Source organism: Malus domestica, chromosome 09 (assembly GCF_042453785.1).
Source record: "Malus domestica chromosome 09, GDT2T_hap1".
Lineage (NCBI taxonomy): Eukaryota > Viridiplantae > Streptophyta > Magnoliopsida > Rosales > Rosaceae > Malus > Malus domestica.
In genome coordinates, this window is record NC_091669.1 from 149,619 (window position 1) to 161,806 (window position 12,188).

The window sequence follows — 12,188 nt, forward strand, 5'->3', positions numbered from 1 at the left end:
AGACCTGCGTAACATTTATAGGATGATATGCAATTAGTCTTATTTAGAGAAGATAAGAGCATTCAAGGTCTTAAAACATACATCACTGTAAACTAACAAATTAGATTACTTGGTTTCATGGAGGCAATGCATGACTATTTGTTGTTAACAAGCTCATAGCTGGGTAAACCTGCGTAACATTTGTACTAATGGGTACACTGAGTTGTTGAAGAAAATTTGAATCATATGGTGCTGAACTATGTGAAGGGCCTATATCGCTTGGCTTCTTGGTTTTCCCTACAAAACAAATTTAAATTTTTTAAGTAAAAAAGAATATTGGAATTACATCTAATAGTTAATAAAAATATAAAATTTCACTTACCAGATGAGACAGTATCTTTTGATGCCTTCTTTTTTCGTTTCTCCATAGCACTTTTTAATCTGGCATTGCTTACTCTTTTCGGCCTTACCAACGGAGAATTCAATATTGGTGGCTCATCAACTGAGCAACCATTCAAAAGTATGTCATTGCTCTCTTTATTAACTTTACCCTTTGACTTAATCATATCCTTTTCAAACAATTCCTCCCATCTCTCCCAATTTTTTCATGGCAACTCTAGTAGCATTTTCTGACTACGCTCCCTTACTCAATATATTATAAGTCATTCGCATCAAAGTGTTTCGACGCAATGTAACAGATGATTTACCTTTTACCTACAATAATTAACTATGCTCATTTGCATCCAATCCTTTCTTTGCATCTTTTGTCCGGTACTTCAATATATGTTGTGAATGTATTTTAGTCCAAGATTTGACGTTTAGTACCCTTAGAGCGTGACGACACAACCAACATATGGACTCGAACATTTTGCAACTACAAGAAACCGTGTCATCTGACGCGTTAAGTTGGATAAGTTAAACTCTTGTTTGACACAAGTTAAACTCTTGTGTGACCCTTCTCATTAAGTTCGAAAGAGTAAACTGTACCACAACTCTCATATTCATGCATTGTCACTGCTAAGCTATTTAAAAACTCTCTTTTTTCAAATATTTTAAACATTTTCCTAGTGTAGACAGTAGTAGCATGCTTCAAAATTCCACTCATTTGGGCAACTCTAGAAGGGAGACTTTGATTGCAACGATAGGACTCTTCTGATTCACTTATACACATTTTTGCTGCTTGTTTATCATAATGATGCACAAATTCAATAAGTCTCATTGTCTTGGTAGAAATTTGGTGGAAAACGTTATTCGTACTCTCACTTCTTTGTGAAGATTGTATCCGACATGTGAAGGTATCATGTTTAAATGCCTGACACCATTCGGCACGAAGCGCATACAATATATTCATTCGTGAGCACCATGTAAGGTTGACTTCTGCAACTAGCTCATCCCAAGTCGATTGGAATTCCAATTATGTCTCATAATATTTAAGACATTTATTGAACAAACGTCTAAAATCAGGGTTCGCATAGAGACTTGACATATTTTTTGCACAATTCTGAGATATGTGCCACGAGCATAAACAATGACATACCCTAGAAAAAACTTTTTCAATGTCATTTGTCATAGCTTTACACTAATCAATAAAAATTGTCTTTGACTTTTGACATCCCATTGATTCTAAAAAAGTTTCAAATAACCAAGTAAATGTTTCTATTTTCTCATCCAGTAAATGCACAACCGAACAATACGTTTTTCCAATGGTGATTAACGCTGACAAAAGGAGCACAAATCATGTTATACCTATTGGTACGATAAGTAGTATCAAATGCTACAACATCCCCAAAGCACTCATAGTCAAGTCACGACATTCCATCTCTCCAAAAAAAGTTTTGTCTTCAATTTTCTTGATCCACTTGCACAGTGTAGAAGAACATAGGATCCTTTGCTTGCTTGTGCTTGAAAAGGTTGATCAAACTTTGAGCATCCCCTGCTTTAAACATGACCATTTTTTCCTTATTCACAATATTGTAGCAATCTCTTTGTGTAAAACCTACATTCTGAGACCCACCAGCTTCTTCTGCTAAATAAGAATATGTATTTGTAGTCCTTATTCCTGCATCTGCCATGGTTTTAATCACACCCAAATGAGCTTTAGAAACTTTTCTATTTGATCTCAAAAATTGCCTCTCTTCTGGTTTAGCAAGCTCGTGATTGTGTTGAGAAAAAAATTGAGCAACTTTTAACGTACCATCTGTTTGTACTACAAATCGAATTCCAGCTTTGCAACCTGTTCTTGTCTCCAGTTTATAAAAATTGCTTGCTTCTGATGGGTCACCATCTACCTTAAAACCTTCTTTTGAACAAAGATAACAAACTTATCTTAGTTGATTCTTTCTATTATATATCTTTTGTCCCTTACGAACACTAAATCCAATTGTCGTAGCATAGTTGTTGTAGAGATCATAAGCTTAGTTTTCATTTAGTACAACTTTTCCCAAGAAAAAGTCATGGGAATTCTTCGTTCGATTCACAATGACTGGATCTTCTTCTCTATTATTTTCTTCATCACTTTCTATATCAATGACTGGATCTTCTTCCTGATTATTTTCTTCATCACTATCGGTATCAATGAATATTGTACAAGAAAAATTTGTACGTAATTGAACGGTTAAATAATGGATGCAAAATAGCAGACATACAGCAGCCAAATAACAAGTTAAAAATGAAAAGAGAGAATGCAAAAAAGACAAACCAAATAGGCTGATAGGTTAAATATTTTACTAGTATCCATATTCTTCCACTTGGTGAAGCTTAGCTTTTTTGAGAATGGTGCAGAGCCTAATTTTAGGGTTTCAATTAAAAAAGAATATGAGTTAGTTCATGAAAACCGAAACCCAAGAACTTACGCAAGCTGGAAACCAAAAGATAAAACAAAACTCAAGAAAAAAAATTGCGGTCAGATTCAAACTAAAAATTCTAGTACCTGTAGCCTGAGATTTATGGGTTTTGTAGTTTGTGGGTTTTAATTGTAGGGGATGCGACTCAAGCGAGAAGGAAGCAGCAAAATTTTTTGCTTTTGGCGGAAAAAAAAGAGGGTGGAATACGAGGGGCAGCAATTATTGGTTTTGACAGAGAACTTATTGGTTTTGACAGAGAACTCTAATAGCGTTAAGGAATATGAAAATCCAGTTATTGTTTTTCATTTAATAATTATTATGACATGTGTCATTTATTTATTGGTGGGTACTACAAGTTGTCAATGCCACTTGGTGGTATGATACCATCTAATAATTTCTTAGAGGGCTGAGGGAAGATGAGCAAGAAAGCAAAAGAGCCAGTTCTCCTAAATCCAAAAAATTATAAATTTTCACATTTTTGTTTTTTGAAAGTAGGTTATGATTTTGAGTTGTGTTCTTGAGAATGAATCAACCAAACAAGTAGTATTGGCCTGACACTCAAAAGTGTCTATGAGTTTAAAAATCTGGATTTGAGTTGAATACCAAACGGAAGCTTGGTTTCCCCTCGTATTCATATTCCTTGTATTGCGCTCCATTTTATTCCTATATATATTTCCCCTAAGATGAGAATGATGCATAACAAAATTTCCGAATTATTAAGGTTCTATTTCTCTTGTTGTATGGGATTTGTTATTTTTATTTTATTGCCTTTGCAATTATTGAAGGAAGAAGGAAACTCTCAAATTTAAAATATAAAAAATTGAAAATACTTGTTTCTTTTGACATGAAACCAATAATTTAGGCCACTATAAATTTCAGTATCAAGAACTGCATTGTCACGATATCAATTGTGAATAATAAATGGATGAACTTTTAGTATTATAATTTGAAGTCTCAACCCTTATATGCATTACGTGTTTTAATAGGAATGATAGAAAATTTTATCATTTTTAGTTGTGACGCGAACACAAATGCCATTAAACAACCCTTTTTAGTTGTGACGGGAACACAAATGGTACACTACGTGTTTTAATAGGAATGATAAAAAATTTTATTTTTTAAGTTATTAACTTTTTAGCACACATATCCTCATATTTGTTTAATGGCATGTGGTGTACCACTCCGTGTATCGGTCACACTAAAAAATCTCTCTAGCAAGATGTGAATGTGATCGGGCAGGGGGAGATGTGAATGTGATGATGGTAGGAGAATTGGTATATGCATTTTTCTTTTTTGGTCGAAAAGAGAATTGGTATGTGTATAGATTGAGGAAATGCAGGAATAGGAACAGGAGTGGAGTAGGGGAGAGAGAGAGAGAGTAGAGAGAGGGGGACACAAAACACAGCTTTAAACGAGAGCCATTCGTTGAATGATAGGCTCTATCCATAATCTCATCCTCTCCTCTCCTCTCCTCTAGTCCTCTTGGTTTTATTTCAGTCACTCCCTTCCAACGACACACTACACTAGTACCTCATCTCATCAACTTGGTTTTATCTCAATCATTCATAATGAATATATAACGACCTTGTGATTTTTGTGACTGTCTTCCTTCCTTCCCTCCTTACCACTGCTTAGCTATATCCTCCCTCCCACCCACCCTGCCCTGAGCTAGTTAGTGCCTAGCTAGCTCCACTCCGCTCCGAGAATGGCTTCGGCTATTCTTTCCGTGGCCAAACCATCTCTTCAGGTTCATATATGCAGCTACCTTCTCGTTTTCTTGCTTCAATTACCTTATGCTTCTTAATTTGCTCGCTCAGACCTGTATGGATATTGTGTTGCATGCTAGATATACACTTCTAATATATATACATATGCATACAAGCACATATACAGGAGTACTAGGCTTGCTGATTAATCAAACTAGTTAAGCGCGCATGCAGAGTACCGTACGTTAATTAGTTAAACTGATCACTAAAAATTATAGCTAGCTAGTGTTTGTTTAACTTGTGTTATCTATACACATACACACGATGCTCAAAATAATTAAAATTAAAATTTGCAGGCCAATGGAAAGGGATTTGCAGAATTCTCAGGTCTCCGTACCTCATCAGCTTGCCTTCCTTTCGGAAGGAAGACCTCAGACGATTTATTCTCAGTCATTGCCTTCCAGACCTCTTCTGTGAGTACCACTACTACTACTACTACTATGATTTCTTTGTCTTTAATTTCCTACCGTCCGTGTCTTTTCCTACGTACATACGTAATCGTATCAGTAAATAACGTTTCCTTGATCATCGATCGATCATAACAATTAAGGAAATACCAGTTGTGGTTATCAAATCTCATAACTAAACAACCAGGGAGTAGCCACTTCCTACTAGCTACGGTATAATGATATTTCTCTTCACTTGTAAGTCAAAGGTTTTAGGTTTGATTTTCGTGAAATGCGAGTTTGAACCACATTACTGCTAGTCTATTGTGAGGTTCAAAAACATTTTCACCATAAATGCTTCGTTCAATTCTTGTGCTTATGCTTCTTGTATGAAACATTTAAGTGCTTTTCCAGGATTACTTGTATTTTTATTAAGAATTTGTTCTAAAAACATTTTCACCATAAATGCTTTTGACCATTTTAAAAGTATTTTCAAACGAGCTCTTAGTAACCAGCTCTCCAAAATCCAAATGCAACTTGCAAATGTGAGTTTGTGGTTTTTTTTTTTTTTTTTCTGTTTCTCTATTGTGTGTATATGTTGTCTCGTATTACTTTAATTTCTTTTAATTCTTAATTTTATATATAAAAACAAAAATTTATTCTATAACTTACACAATTAGACTACTTTAATAATAACTGATTTCATTTCAAGTGAGGGCATAATTGCTCACTTTGAAAAATGTATATTATCTCGTATTTAAATGTATGATTGTAAATGTGACGGTGTAATGTGGATTTGTAAATTTTAAATTGGGAAGGTGGGAAGCAACGGAGGATACAAAAAAGGAGTAACGGAGGCGAAGCTAAAGGTGGCTATAAATGGATTTGGAAGAATTGGAAGGAACTTCTTGAGGTGCTGGCATGGACGCAAGGACTCCCCTCTTGATGTCATTGCCATCAACGACACTGGAGGCGTCAAGCAGGCATCGCACCTCCTCAAGTACGACTCTACCCTCGGTATCTTTGATGCTGATGTCAAGCCCGTTGGCGATAATGGCCTCTCCGTTGATGGCAAGATCATCAAGGTCGTGTCTAGCCGCAACCCCATAGACCTGCCCTGGAAGTAAGCTGGCTTAATGCGTTATAGCTTTATTAATACACACACACACCCCTACATGTACATGTACATGCATATACTTATGATCGATTGATTATGTTTTAATTTGTCCACGGTTGCATGGCAGGGATTTGGAGATCGATCTGGTGATTGAAGGGACTGGTGTGTTTGTCGATAGGGAGGGCGCAGGCAAGCACCTCCTGGCAGGGGCCAAGAAGGTGCTTATCACTGCCCCTGGAAAGGGTGACATCCCCACCTATGTGGTCGGAGTCAATGCTGATGCATACAGCCCCGATGAAACCATCATTAGCAATGCTTCTTGCACCACCAACTGCCTTGCCCCCTTCGTCAAGGTCCTTGACCAGAAGTTTGGTAATGACATTTTTCTCATCTTTTACTTGTACATTTTCTTTCTTTCACCAGATTCCTTCATTACCAAATTTGTTCAAGTGTTGTGCGTGTACCTAGTACGTAGTTCGTACGCATACATGTCAGTTTCTTACAAGGATGTTATTTTATACTGCAGGCATCATCAAGGGCACCATGACTACCACGCATTCCTACACTGGTGACCAGAGGCTACTTGATGCCAGCCATCGCGACCTAAGGCGTGCACGGGCTGCTGCTCTCAACATCGTTCCCACCTCCACTGGTGCAGCAAAGGCCGTGGCCCTAGTCCTTCCAAGTCTGAAGGGCAAGCTAAATGGCATTGCCCTGCGTGTGCCCACCCCAAACGTGTCGGTGGTGGACCTTGTTGTCCAAGTAACTAAGAAGACCTTTGCAGAAGAGGTGAACGCTGCTTTCAGAGACAGCGCCGAGAAGGAGCTCGCAGGTATCCTTTCTGTTTGTGACGAGCCCCTTGTCTCAGTCGACTTTAGGTGCACAGATGTCTCCTCCACAGTCGACTCTTCATTGACAATGGTAATGGGCGATGACATGGTCAAGGTCATTGCTTGGTACGACAACGAGTGGGGTTACTCCCAAAGGGTTGTTGATTTGGCTGACATTGTCGCCAACAACTGGAAGTGATCATCATTTCAAAATTCAAATTAGCTCCTCCTCCTCCTCCAACTTGTCATTCCCGGCGGCCAGATCCATGTTTTTTGGTTTTCTTTTACCGTTCTGCGTTTATAATTTCTACTTTTCTTTCTTTTTCTTTTATTCTTCTTTTCTGATTAATAATGAGAATCTTGTTGAAACCATTTTCATCTTCTTTTCATTTTGCAAGATGAGTCTTGATGTATGTAGATCAAGGTGAACAAGTCATTTAAACTTGAAAGCAAGTGCTGTCGATCCCTTGATTATTATTTTTTGGTTATATACATTACATTACATATATGTATATCTGTTGCGATGGGGACTATACATATAACAATTGCTATAGCATAACTCGCACTAATATTTGAAACTAAATGATCAACCTTGTACTTCTACCAACTCCCTTTCAGAGTTCATACTTCATACCTAACGTGGTCTCATATGGTTCGCGTGATGAATTGCTTGGATATGCAACTCCAATTAATCTCCATTCCCAAGGAGTGGTAACGAAACCCTCATTCCCATATTTAGAAATGCTAGGAAATGAGAATTAGGATATTTATGAGCCTGTTTACTTACAAGGAAAGAATAACTATCATTCACATTCATGTCATATCATGCATTAACAACCAATAAACAAAAAAAACCACATCATGTCATATCATGCGCTAACAACCAATAAACGAAAAATCCAGGTATACGAATAATTTAGCTAGGAAATTATTCATCTCATATCCATTCCTTCACGTACCAGTTTCTTGTTTGGTTTATGCAAAAGTGTGGTGTTATCCACACCCCTCATTTTACCTCTCACACACCCTTGTTAATATCTACACAACTTATTACACACTAACGAAGCCAAGGGGATCTAACAAAACAATTGGCGAAAAAATATATAATAGATTCATCTTAGTAATTTCACATCGATAATCCATAAATACCAGAAAACTAAAGAGGAAGGAACAATCCGTCCGTCTTTGGTCTTGCAAAAGAATTGAGCAATTCAAATAATAAAATCTTGAAACACTACAAGTACAAACCATCAGACAGCACAGCAGTAATCGTCAAAACTCTAGTGTTGTATATATAATAATATATAAGCATGTAACTGTGTAACTGAATTAAATTGTAAAATCGAAAAACAATGAAAAAGGCAACATCTAGAGAACATATGCACAGTACTAAAATCTTTGAACATCCCGAGTGCTAGAAGCCTAGAACAACCAGTGTTTCCTCCTTGACTTCTGTTGAATTGGCATGTCTGCAAACAAGGCACGCAACTAAGATATTAACCAAACTCTCTCCTTGTACTGCATTTGACACCTATAAAATAAGTCTCTTGCTGATTTAAATCAAACAAAAACACAAAAAATAAACAAAAGAAAAACACCTCGGATTTCATATAATGAATTGTAATGAACCTCCGACCAAAAACTCAGCCACAACTCTGCATTATTTAGAAGGAAAAATAAGAACGTTAAAATCTGAAATTGTCCTATAGCATTTTGCAAGACAATTTTTCATCTAAACCTACAACTACGAGACTAAAGAATCTCTTCAGATTTTTTTTTTCATTTGGATGAGCGTAAAAGAGCAAAGATAGTTCCATCTACCACGTTTTGGTGGCTCGTACTGGGGCATAATTTCAATAAAGCAAGTATCTCTGAATGATGTCAAAAGGCAAATCTTTGCTGCAAACTGCATTCAAACAAGATTACAAAACATCATAAACTACGAGAGAAGAATTGCACACAACACTATGCCAACAAGACACTTTCCAAGCTGTGAGCACTGGTCTATATTTATTTATTTCTACAAAAAAATTATCTACTAAAATTTGTACTATTGCATTATTTTTCAATAATTTTTTTTATTTGCCACTAAATATTCAATATCAAGTTCCATTTCAAGTTCATGGAGAAATATTTCCAGTTAAAGTGAAAAAGTCTTGATGCCGTCATCAATAAATATATTAAATAAAGCTAAGATAAATCGCCGATATTATATTATTTTGGTAAGATATGATATACACACACACACACACACACACATAAACATATATATATATATATATATATATATATATATTATATTATATCCCATTAACCTAGAACAAGTATCTATAATCTACAGAAAGAAATTCAGATCCATTGGGACAAATGTAAAAGACCTTGTCAGCTGCTGCTTGTAAAGTAACATGATCTCCCCATTCACCGGATCTGCATCATGTGGAAAACTAAAAGTGAATACAAACCTGCTGCACCAAAAAATAGATGAAACCAGGCCAGATACATATAAACAGAAGCTTGTTGATCAAATAACCGAACTAACTAATGATCCTAAACAATTTGACATACTTTGCCATTTTCTTGTGATAGCGCTTGTACTTCATAGGGACATAGCCTTCATACAAAGAACGATGGTCTTTGAGCTGGAAACAGGAAAAGTAGTGCACGATAAGCATACTCAAAAAAGGCATTCGCTTTTTTGTTCCCCTTTAAACTAATCAAAGAGCTGGTAAAAAAAATGTTGAAAATGAGACAATATGGAACTGAAAGGTCACTATAGATTCTGGTCATGATAATTTTTCTTTGTAGAGAGCACAGGAAGCAGTAGTTCTGAGAACAAAGACAAGTAGCTATTGGCATTATACCATCCAATGGTTACATGAGTGGTAAGGGTAGTGACTGCGGAGGTAGCAAATGGTGGATGGAGGTTTACTTTAATCAAAATATTGCAGTGGTAATAGTTTTCATTATCTCCTTAATTGATCCTTCATTCCATTTCAAATGATCTCCAGTCCAATTTCTAGCCATCTAAATTTTGTTCCTCCTATAGCAATTGGTTACTTCATGTACACTCTACCTGCTTCACAATCTCTTTCCGAACATGTTTGTGATACTCTGGAGACTTGTACATCTGTTCTGAAAGTGCACGAAACTGCAAAACAATGAGAAAAGGAATCAATATAAATCAAAAGATGGCATACCTAGGACTTTGGATTCTCAGTATTGCAGATACCTGACAATTCCCATCACCAGAAACCTTTACTTCATATAAACCATAGACATGTAACCTGCAAGGAAGTAAAAAGGAAATTCACTAAACTATCACCCAAGAAGAAGTTAAACAGAAGTACGAGAATACAAAACCGATATCTACTTATAGTCCATCAAGAATTCATCCACATGCTAAACATGTTGTTATAGTTCTGAGTATTGTCATACAAGCGTAATTTGTGTACAACCATCAACCCACACCCAAGGAAAACTACCTCTCCTCGTATAATACCAACAGGTCCAACACCCCAACAAACATGGCAATGAAATATTAGCCTCAATGCATCATATGTGCTACTATCATTTTCAGGATTCATGTGGTTTTCCATGCGTTGCAACTTGCAAAGCATGCATATCCAGAGTGAGGTTTGCCAATACCTCCAGCCATTTCCAAGTGTGTGCTTGCATTTTTTTTGTTCCCTTTGAAATATGCATTTTGTTTTACCTGTATTATTCCCATCATCAACCAAAAAGAAAGGGGGCAAATGATAAAAAGGGCTACCTTAATACCTTTTAGGAAAGTTGTCAACCACAAAATAACCAATGCATATTTTTATTCTGAAGCATAAACATACCTCTGGAGAAGGCGTTGGTGATCCAAACCAGCATCACTTATGTTGGGGATGTAGGAATTTATCCGTGGAACATGCTGGAATTTTGAAAAGATAATAATACTATCAGATATAAAGCTATGAACAAAAAGAGTGAACTGGGGGGAGGGGGGGGGGGAGGAAATTTCCATTACAGGAACAGGTGCCAGGTTGGAAAGGCGTCTAGCAACTGCACCATCTAACTTAGCATATTCTTCTGATAGTACAGCAGCAATCATGCGGTCATCCTCAACATCCTGTTGGCTGCTCAAGGAAGTTGAGCTAGAACATTCGCCCACACTGTGAGTCCCGTTCATCATAAACTAGTCTATTTCAATTTCTTCACACTGAAAACAAGTACCAGAATGAGCTTATAAGCTGAGTAGCCTAGTTTGAAAAGCCAACAAGAATTTACAACCCTTCAACAAAAGTGAATTCACAACCAATAATCAAAGATATGGCATATTTCTTAATTGAGGGTAAGAAGATTGGTCTTAAACAATTGCAATATATAAATGTAAAGCTATGCTATTGCTAGGCTTGCCGGAATGTGCCCTGTCAATTACGGTCGGGGTAAGATTGTTCTTGGAACTTTGTTGGAGTGATGGTAATTAAGAGTAGTAAGAAATGGCTGAATGTGGGTCTTTTCTTTTGGATTCGGATTAATACTTATCCACATAATAATGTCCAAATGTAATAAAAGAAGGAAAAGAAAAAGGAAGGAACTGAATAAAGTACACGATACATACTCAAACATGGCAGATTCAGATTGGATCAAAACTCAAAATCAATCAATCCGACAAACAAACAAACACGATAGATAATTGGAAACTGATTACGAACATGGAATTGGAATTGGAATTGGAAGGCGAACAGCGAAAAAACGAGTTTTTTAGTGCTCAATCGAAATATCAAATCAATTGGGGTAATAAATTCAAGGGCAATCAGAAAGAACGTCGAACAAGTTTGAATCTTGAATGATTCGTCCATCTTGAAATTCCGCGTACAGAATTTGTAAGGCGTGCGTAAGCATAAAGTGATGAGCTACAGCTCTTAGGCCTTTACCTGATGATGTTCTTCGTTTCGTTCGATAATTAAGAGGGATGATATCGTTGTCGCCGCCGTGGTCGTCCTCCTTGGCTCGGTTGTTGGATCTGGTATTTGGGTGCCCAGTGCCCTGCCTGCCGCTGTATTTTCTTCTTTTTATTTAATTAATAAAAAAAAAATTATATCGTACGCGCGGGTAGTTGTAAGTCAGTTAGATTTTCAAGCACCGGGTGCCCGGTACGGGGTATCCCCCGATTCGCGATATTTTATATTTTCCACTTGGTCCCTTAGAATCTCAAGCCGTTCCATTTTCGGTTGCTTATTTCTGCAAGTATTCATTCACAGCCAATTTGCCAAATCCAC

General features: G+C 36.8%; 2 protein-coding genes and 1 long non-coding RNA gene across 6 annotated transcripts; 1 reads left to right on the plus strand and 2 right to left on the minus strand.

The window, feature by feature from the left end:
- Nucleotides 1-1,611: 1,611 nt before the first annotated feature.
- LOC139188124 (uncharacterized) lies at nt 1,612-3,058 on the minus strand. The gene is made up of 2 exons (XR_011571323.1): nt 2,909-3,058; nt 1,612-2,763 (listed from the first exon to the last, which is right to left on the minus strand). It is a non-coding gene; the product is annotated as an uncharacterized lncRNA (long non-coding RNA).
- Nucleotides 3,059-4,076: 1,018 nt separating this feature from the next.
- LOC103442070 (glyceraldehyde-3-phosphate dehydrogenase A, chloroplastic) lies at nt 4,077-7,427 on the plus strand. Its single transcript, XM_008380814.4, has 5 exons — nt 4,077-4,569; nt 4,885-5,001; nt 5,793-6,097; nt 6,219-6,463; nt 6,618-7,427. Exons 1-5 carry the CDS (start codon nt 4,528-4,530, stop codon nt 7,118-7,120), a joined length of 1,212 nt encoding a protein of 403 aa, XP_008379036.1. The 5' UTR covers nt 4,077-4,527; the 3' UTR covers nt 7,121-7,427.
- Nucleotides 7,428-8,105: 678 nt separating this feature from the next.
- On the minus strand, nt 8,106-12,122 carry LOC103442069 (OVARIAN TUMOR DOMAIN-containing deubiquitinating enzyme 12-like). Of its 4 annotated transcripts, none has more exons than XM_017334550.3 (10): nt 11,844-12,122; nt 10,934-11,125; nt 10,764-10,837; nt 10,151-10,205; nt 9,995-10,069; nt 9,487-9,560; nt 9,300-9,348; nt 8,743-8,827; nt 8,520-8,576; nt 8,106-8,390 (listed from the first exon to the last, which is right to left on the minus strand). In XM_017334550.3, the coding sequence occupies exons 2-10, from the start codon at nt 11,096-11,098 to the stop codon at nt 8,344-8,346; spliced, it is 681 nt and encodes a 226-aa protein (XP_017190039.3). In that variant the 5' UTR covers nt 11,099-11,125; nt 11,844-12,122; the 3' UTR covers nt 8,106-8,343. The 4 variants fall into 4 exon arrangements, 2 of the variants coding, with proteins under 2 accessions (XP_017190039.3, XP_070661302.1); XR_001790950.3 differs by having other exon boundaries at nt 8,188-8,390; nt 9,300-9,383; nt 11,844-12,055; XM_070805201.1 differs by having other exon boundaries at nt 8,188-8,439; nt 11,844-12,088.
- Between the last annotated feature and the right edge of the window lie 66 nt (nt 12,123-12,188).